Source organism: Sprattus sprattus (assembly GCF_963457725.1).
Source record: "Sprattus sprattus genome assembly, chromosome: 1".
NCBI lineage: Eukaryota > Metazoa > Chordata > Actinopteri > Clupeiformes > Clupeidae > Sprattus > Sprattus sprattus.
Window position 1 is genome coordinate 41,320,122 of NC_137920.1, and position 9,106 is coordinate 41,329,227.

The 9,106-nt window shown below is 40.8% G+C and overlaps 2 protein-coding genes across 2 annotated transcripts; one reads left to right on the top strand and one right to left on the bottom strand.

Moving 5' to 3' along the window:
* Nucleotides 1-1,194: 1,194 nt before the first annotated feature.
* On the bottom strand, nucleotides 1,195-5,094 carry LOC308369773 (myelin and lymphocyte protein-like; the record flags this gene model as incomplete). Its single annotated transcript, XM_080844301.1, has 6 exons — nucleotides 1,195-1,269; nucleotides 1,375-1,515; nucleotides 1,994-2,161; nucleotides 2,713-2,877; nucleotides 4,463-4,552; nucleotides 5,083-5,094. 6 exons carry the CDS (start codon nucleotides 5,092-5,094, stop codon nucleotides 1,195-1,197), a joined length of 651 nt encoding a protein of 216 aa, XP_080700427.1.
* A 693-nt stretch (nucleotides 5,095-5,787) lies between these two features.
* On the top strand, nucleotides 5,788-8,126 carry pgap4 (post-GPI attachment to proteins GalNAc transferase 4). Its single transcript, XM_080857802.1, has 2 exons — nucleotides 5,788-6,130; nucleotides 6,482-8,126. The coding sequence occupies exon 2, from the start codon at nucleotides 6,676-6,678 to the stop codon at nucleotides 7,864-7,866; it is 1,191 nt and encodes a 396-aa protein (XP_080713928.1). The 5' UTR covers nucleotides 5,788-6,130; nucleotides 6,482-6,675; the 3' UTR covers nucleotides 7,867-8,126.
* The last annotated feature ends 980 nt before the right edge of the window (nucleotides 8,127-9,106 follow it).

Consider the following 9,106-nt stretch of genomic DNA (forward strand, 5'->3'; position numbering starts at 1 on the left):
TTCTGGTTCATGGGGTTAGCATCCATACTCATATACACTGGATAGATAGCCTCTGTGCTTCTGGTTCATGGGGTTAGCATCCATACTCATATACACTGGATAGATAGCCTCTGTGCGTCTGGTTCATGGGTTAACATCCATACTCATATTTCCCTGGATAGATAGCCTCTGTGCGTCTGGATCTCATACAGATACACTGAGGTACTTAAAGGTTTTACTCAAACAACATATGCAAACAGTATTGTTTAGTTCTGTTTACTGTGCTGGCTAATCTGGTTAAACACCAACAAACTGAATGACTTTTGTCATTGCATAGATCAATTTTCCCTTTTTCATGATTTCCCCTTTTTTTATTGGCCTGCATAATAATGTGACCAGGGCGTTGTTAAAAACAAGTAGCTTATTAGTGCAAGTGTTAGTTTAAGTTAGCATCAGGGTTGTTAAAAGCTAGTCTATCCAGTTCACCCAGTCGGTCTCAACATGCGTCACTACAATCTGATTCTCCACCTGCTCTGGCCTGTCCATTGGGTGCTCATGCATTCCTAAACGGCCAACCACACTTTCAGTATCACAACACACTGTGTACACATTAGATCAAAATGCTAAGTTAGATAACACATTATGTTTTGGCATAAATCTAAAATGTTCTGCATGAAGTTATTTAAGTGACAGCAATGATTTCTCTGTTTTTACAAAAACAATTGTACAAACCCCATGTGTTTCCTTGTTAGCCTTTTTTTGTTTAATTGCATTGATTGATAACAACATAATTAATATAAGTCCAATAAATATACTGTTTTCATAGCGTATTAAATGGTAGTACATAATGAAGCTGATCTTAACAGTTTTTCACACAATGATATCAGATCTTCAGATCCCTTTGGCCAACCAGAACAGGACCTAGAATGAAAAGAGTGAAAAGGGATGAATTGTATAAAAGGTTGAAGTAGGAAAGAATGTTACATAGTGCTAGTGCGGACATCCAGAAGTTAGCAAGCTGATGAAAATGGTTTGATCTTTTAACCATACCATCATCATAATTGGAGTAAAATGATAAGCACAGCCAAACATTTTTGTCATTTTCTGAAAGCATGGAATACAGTACATGTGAATTGAAACTTGCTTAATGCTTAATCTCTGGATGGTCCTGTGCTATGTCATTATTTGACATGATACACACTGAAATCCACTTACCTAGAAGGTCTTCCATCTAACGGCTGAGAACACGGCATGGACAAAGTAGAGAAGTGTAGCAATGTAGGCGAAAACCTGGATTGAAAGTGAGACAACATTTAGAACTCAGTTCTAAACAGTGAAAATATTTGGAATTTCCCTTTATTCAGGTACGTTTGTTAATATAATAATAATACTTACCGAGGCTGAGATGTCCATTTTGTAGTATTTATCCTGGGTGGTGTTTCTCGAAACAATGTCTCCCATGTCAATGGTCACTTTAGCCAGAGGGACAGCGGCACTGAGGTAGAGGACAGTCGCCACAAAGTGGTAGAACACATCCTGCATCAGGAAGACAACAAGGCAAAATATTGTTATCCAGAATAACACAAAAACACTAAACCATAGAAATGGCCTTAACACTACATCTAAAAATGTAGTAAACTAGTCCGCTAACTAGCTTACATAGTTGCCTTACAAATACCAACAACAACACAGCTGGCAGTAATAAAATAACTGACACCTTATGGCGACCTCTTCTTAGAAGAGCCATTTTGACACTTTGGTTTGCTTTGTACATAATGAACAGCAGTGTACATAGTAGATAACCTGGTCTGCTAGTTGGAATGAAAGGTGAAATTGGACAATTCCAATACTGTAGCGACATACATGGCCTTACTTAGTGTGAATGTCATAAAATACTTGGTCAATTCCATAGTACGAAATGTAAGAAATGTAAAGGTGCTGTCAAGACTGTTTCATAGTACATAGTCTATGGATTGACAGAACCAATGAGATGAATGGCGTGTCTTAATCTTACCGCTGCTGCCCATCCTCGGCTGTTGTTGTGAGTTCCACAGGCAAAGATAAACATCCAGATCAGAGTGGTGCAGAAGCAGAACAGTGACACTGTCATCACCCAGGCCTGTGGATTATGGGGCTCGATAAATGTGGAGGCCACCAGAGTCCAGACTAGACCTCCAAAGATCTGAGAGAGATTTTATTGACAAGGCATTTTCATTAATTCAGTGATTAAAATCAAACAATTCACTACATTTTATATAGTGGCTCAAAGTCCAAATTCATCATAACTTGATAAATACTGGTCTGACAAAACCATACATTTCTGTTAAACAATTTCTACAACTTTCTTGTATTCTTTTCATTTGGTCATTGCATTCTGAACACCGTGTGTATACACTCCTGAAACCATCAGGTCAAACTGGGCTAACTTGTTAGGATGACAGTGCAGCCCTGGGTGTGGCCATAGGAGTGCAATGTTTGTCCATCACCTGCCTGGGAAAGTTTAGAAACTAAGCTTGACAGTCCTAAATCTACAGATGTTCACAGCACTATGACACAAAATCACTACATAAAATACCTCATAACTTGAAAAACAAGTATTATGAAAAGAGGTTTAAATTGTGACAGAGGCATACATAGGTCTGAAAAGAGGTCTAATTCATCATCACAATGTCCAAACTGTTCAAAAATAATTATGTTAATATACTCTTGACTTAAAGAATGAAGACTACTTACAATCTCTAGCACATAAAACATGTCCGGTAATGTGACGAATATAGCACCACCACTGGGCAGCCGCGGCCGGTAACCTGTGTCCATGTCCATGATTATCACACAGAGTCTAGCAGTGAAAAAGTCACAGAAGCTGCTCTCCTTTAAGAAGAGCAACAACTTGACAAACTAGTTTGCCATTTCCTCAGCCTCTGGATGGGCCTCCACTACCGCCCTGTTCATTCAGGACCCACCCAAGAACAGATTCATGCGTGTCAGACATATCTTGACATACAAGAATATCTGGGGATAATCAGGGACATGTTTATTCTGTGGCTTGCATTTCCTCTTGACATGAGGACTGACACCTGATTACTCATCTGTTCCACTTTCACACCAATATTTTCAACAGCATTTCAACTATATGATTAGTCGAGAACTAGGACAAAATCATTTTGGTTTAATGCAATTTACAAAAATATCCTACAGCCTGCCCCTTGGCACAGTGTCAAAACAAAGCTCAGGACACCCAGCCTTGTACATGTAAAGTAACAGATGTTAGACTGTGTAGCAAATATTAGATAGCTGAGAATCTGGCTGAGTATGGCAGATTCTCAGTATTGTTGCTGACAACTGCTACCTACCAGCAAACTGACCCCTCCATCATAATATAATTGACGTGAAAAAGTAGGAAAGTGACTCATTGTTTGAAGAGATTATAGAGCTATTGATATAGGAAAAGCAACATGTTCAGCAACTATAATTTCATTATAATTTAGTATAGCCTAAACACACACTTTTGTGATTAATTTCCATTGCATTCCATTCATTTCTACTGCTAAGTCATAACACAAACTAGGTATACCTGATGTTGGAATATAAGGTTTGTGTCCCTAGGTGGGCGTGTCCTTTCATGCTAGTGAAGTAGGGTAGGCTCAAGGCACTTTTGAGGCAATAGCCTTAACTGTTTTCCTCAAAATTACTAAATGATTATGGCAAGTTGACCTCTAGGAGGCTCATGCCCCTAGCTCATTATGATTCATTTGAGGAGTAGCCCCACCTATTCAAACCATGTATGAAATCATCTGCCATGTTTCTTCTCTCCCCTCCCTTCTATAAATGCCACACAAGCATGGGATGGTTGGACTGGGAATGCTGTGCTGGCCACACCCGCTTGCCACACCCGGGAGTTGAAGTGCCCAGGAGGCTTTCATGCCCATTCTCTCACTCAGTCATATTATGCACTGCTACGTGGTACAGCTCCTTTGACTTTGTCTCACCTCAAATAATCTCAATCCCTTCAAAATATCAAAGACTGTTGTCTCCTAACAAAGCAAGTTACAAGGACAGTTGAATCTGGACAGTTTCCCATGAAACACATAGGAACTGTATTAAAATGGTCTGCGAAGTATATGCCAGTTAACTGGTTAACTGGTTAACTGCTTAACTGGTTAGATTGACGAGTTAGTCTGTTGAGGCAATTGGATCTCTGATTTCTACACTGTATCCAAATGTGTGGTGACCTTAACTTGAAAATTAGTTATGAACTTGGGTCTATCCTTTCAGACAAACCTTTTAAAAAAAAGTTCAGCTCGTTATACCGTTCCAAGGTCCCCTCAAGGCAGTGCTAGACCCCCCCCCACACACACACCACACACCTCCCTGGAGCTGTTGGCCTGTAGCCTACCCTCTACTTTGTCTTTGTAGCTGTCCTGTTCAACAGTGCTTTAATGTCCCTATTGATCCAGGGCTTATTATTGGGAAAGCATCGTACCTTTTTGGTCGATACAATCCTCTCCTCACAGGACCTGATGTAGTCCGTAACAGAATAGGAGAGTCCATCAACGTCCTCGCCGTGGAACCTCTAAAACAAGTCCCAGTCTGTTGATTCGTAATAATGATAACAATAATAGTGAAGCGGGAGTGTTCCTAGTATTACCTAGCTGCCAAGCAACTGTCAAGCTTTGTGAAATGCAGCAATATATTATGACGTGTTTGTTGTGTCTGATGGTTCCTCATCAATATTAAAAAAGCAGAAGTTGTGCAGGGAAGGCACATTGAGGACAAACGTACTCAGGCAAAGGTTGGCTTTACTTGTTAACCTGTGTAACATAATCATGCTTTCAGCACACCTACTCAGGAAGCACCAAAGGGCTCAGAAGTAGTGCATCTACGCCTACTGTGCATATTTAATTTTCATACGCACGCATGCCTTCTCAAACTTACATACATTTGATTTCCTTTCACTCAAGGGCCCTCAAGAAGATCAATCACCTAAAGACCCACTTCCATTACACACCTCTACTTTTCCAGGTGCCTGTTCCTGGCCTGCACAGTATTCAGGCTCTCCGTATGATGTCGTTAAACAGATGGAGGAAGTAAGGCAAGGCTAACCTCCATCACCATAGTACCTGCCAGGTGGGTAAACCCCTCTCTGATGGCCTCCAGCTCTTCATAGGAGGAAGTTGTACTGCTTGTGAATAAAGGGGGAACTAAACTTAAAATGTATTTTCAGATATTTTCAAAATGTGTTTATTAACTTTGAGGGAAATGTTGTAATTTGGCTAATTCATTTTGTGTTGGTATAATATTTGATATGATAATTAATTATACTTGGTCCTCATAGGAGTGTGATATTTTTTTAAATGCCACTCATGTTATTATCAATGACTGTACGATTATGTGGATCAATGGGTTAAACACCCACACACACTACAACATATACAACAAATGGTGAACCCCAATGATTTAGAAAATAAATGAAGAATTGATAAAGTGATAAACATATGCTAGTAATATTATGTCCACTCTTTGGCCTACTAACTCGGGTGGTCTTGAATCTTGGGCAAAAAATAAATAATGGGTATGGCATTCCGCTCTCACCGATTTAGCAAAAACGCATTCATTTTTCCACATGGATATTTTCGTTAGAACCAGGAAGTGTTAAAATGCCAACACTAAAAACTACTAACTTCCGGTCAACTGCCACACTCTGATGCATTTGCATTGTAGTTTCCCACTTTATCGGAGTACTACGGCTCATGCTTAGTTTACCGTAAATACAGTGCAGACATGGTATACTTTGCCACCACCCAGCTAGCTATGTCACCACATCAGAAGTTATGGAAAGATTAAACATCTTTGTCTTAATTTAGCTAGAAGATGTTTCTTGTTTTTTGGTTTTAAGAAACTGCATGTCGTACCAATGGGGCTTTAACGTCAGTGTCTCTTTACTTACACTTAGATAGCATATTAACTTTGTCGATTGTTGACGAGAGCCACCGTGATCCATAGACAATACGTGATCTGTCAAGAGTGACGTTCGGTTCGACAAAGTGCAACTTGCATCTGAAGACAAATGGAACCTGAACTGTGTTATTGCCAGAGGGAGCTACTTCAGGATCAGAGATCGGTTTATTCAATTCGCCAATATCGTAGATCGGTAAGATTAGACCTACACAACATATATGTTAATCAAACTACTCAGCTAGCTAATATTAGCCTGTGAGTTTTTGAACAAACGTGTTTTTAACCGTAACTTTATCAAGATTGCATTAGCTAGCAAGCTTCAGGGTGTGGTAAGGTAACGGAGATGCCATGCTGAAAGGTTTTTGAACGGACAACCGTATCTTGATAACTTAAAAGGAGGTGTGTGGTGCAAAACAATGTGATCAGACATGCCCATGTATAATGCTGTGTAGTAACTGTAGATTAATGTGAAGTATGTAAGTTCCCTGATACTTCATTTAAGTATACTGATACCACATTATCTAATGATTGTACTCTTTTTCAGGTATTTTTTTTTAATGTTTCTCAGAAAACAACTTGCTGAAACCTAAAATGCTGGAGAGGTCTTATAGACATAGTCCACTTCCTGGACAACCAAAATAATCTCCACCTAACAAACAAAGGACTGTTACAAGCAGTAACTGAAAACTCGTGAGAAGGAATTCCATGATCTGGAATGCAATTTAACTGTTTTCACAAATGCTGCGATGGAGAGCGGTCTCTGTCCGACATGTCAGATGGTCCAGCCCAGTCACCCAAGGCCTATTCCTCTGTACTCTATCATTCTGTGTTGTTCTACCGTTGTGCTGTAATCGTTTAATGTTCTCTTACTACTTTCTGAGATTCATGCACTTGGACTCCATGAGTGAGGCCGCTCTCCAGGACAGCTATGAAAAAGGTCAAGAAGCACTACATTTCTGGCAGGACATGACTTCATTAAAAACGTCTGCTCTGACCCCAACATCTGCTCCAAAGATCCCTGAACTTTTAGTTACCGTGGTCACAGCGAAGCGTCGAGAGGGCCAGGACTACCACTATCTCCTGCAGGTGATGCGGCGGCTTCTCTCTCTGCTTGGGGACTGTGGGGAACGGCCTTGTGCTGAGGTGCTCGTGTGTGATGTGGAGACGGTTCCATCGTTGAATGAGGACGCCACACTGTTAGAAAAACAGTTCCTGGTGGTCAAGCGCTCAGGGGAAGAGCAGTCAAAGAAAAGGGGTAGACTAAACACTTTTGAGAGAGAGAAACAGGACTATGTATACTGCCTACGCAAAGGGTGGGAACTACGGAGGCCCAAACATGTCGTCGTCTTAGAGGATGATGCGTTGCCAAGATCTGACTTCTTTTCTGTAATCAAAGACCTACTCTCCCGGTCCTTTACTCGGAACACCCTGTATGTAAAGCTGTACCATCCTGAGCGCCTGCAGAGGTACTGGAACCCGGAGCCCTACCGCCTTATGGAGTGGGTGGGCCTGGGGCTTGTAGGGGCTTCTGCTATCCTCCTTATGTTTTCCTGCTGTTCTTGCCTTCTGTCTTTCTCAGTGTCCCGTTTCCTCTTTTTCACTGTGTACATCATGGTTGCCGTGGAGCTGGTCGGTAGGCATTACCTGCTGGAGGTGCGGCGTCTCTCCCCACAGCTCTATGCTGTTTCTCCTGCAACAGAGTGCTGCACCCCTGCCATGCTCTTCCCTGGAAATGCCTCAGCCCGGGTGGCAGACTACCTGGATCAGGTGACCTGTGCCAAAGGCAATGCTAAAGACACTGTGCTGTATAAGACTGCCCGTAGTACTCCAGGGGAGAGGGCACACAGTGTGGAGCCCAATCTGATCTCTCACATTGGGGCATACTCTTCTGTCAGAACCAATCCTCTGCGTCCCAAGCTGCTGCCATAGATTCCTATGAAGTTGTGGGAAAAGGTTTTTGTAGTTGATTTTTTTTCTTGGCTTGATGATTTGTAAAAGTTTGAAAAACAACATATCTGTGTGAGTGTTAGTATACAGAGATGATCAAATGTTCTGCTTGGGAGGCTGGTGGTTTGAAATGGTAAAGCCTTAACAAATGTATTCATGATATTGGTTGGGGATATCTTAACTATACTGTATTGGTTTTATGTGATCTGCTTATCAATTTAATTCATAAGTAGACAAATCATTTCCTGTGAAAAGCCATTGATGTGGCAGGCTTGGTAACAATCATTCATTGTCCAATGCTGATTGATGTCAGATGATGAGATAAATAAACATGTGAAATTATCATTATAATTGATGTCTTTTTTTTTTAATATATATACTGAAATACGTATTGAAAAATATTTGTACCAAGACTTTACATTATTAGACCTACATAATAACGCAATTAATGTATCAAGCTTTTGATATTTTTTTCTGTTAAAAAACACCGAATGTTTTCCTCCCTAGAATAAATGGCACAAGAACTAGGCTACTGAAGCCTTTCCACTTTGTGGGCACCATCTTGACCAGAAGGGGGCAGATTAATTTGAAAAGGATAGGTGTAATATTCTGGAATTCTGTGAAGTAAATGTAAGACTACTATTCACCAGAGAAGGCTCAGACAACATCCTTGTTTGCGATGTGTTAAAGACACGGGCTTAATATTTTCATCGTGAGAGTTACAGAGACAAAATGACCGTTGGCAATAGTTCCTGCCTGGTTTGGCAACTTCAGAGATTACAACAGCAGTTAATTATGGGTCAGTAAGAGTGTGCGTAAGGGTGCAGTTCCGCAGTTATTTTAGGCAAACATGCATTTGATCTTGATAGTTATACCTTCTTTTTGTTTACTATGCATTGCGGACCATTAAAATATCCTTCTTTTCCTTTTTTCTTTAGCCGCTATTTCCGTCACATGACGGAAATCAGTGCAGAGCAAACACTTCTGCCGTTTTAGCTTTATAAAAAAAGGATATTCAAGTGCAAAGTGTGATTCCTCCGTGGGCAGCAAAGAATTAAAGGGCGACTTTTGGCCAAAGAAATTTTCTTCTGAAAGGCAAGACGCAACAATTAATCGTACGCTGCAGGAGTTGGTTAAACGACCAACTTTGGGGAACTGCGCTCATCCTAGAAAAAAAATTCTTCCAGCTGTTTGCTTGCTGATTTTGGGGCGTCGGTAGCTC

Coding starts and splice junctions, on each gene's coding strand:
- pgap4 (XM_080857802.1), top strand. CDS start 6,676: ATGCTGCGATGGAGAGCGGTCTCTGTCCGACATGTCAGATGGTCCAGC.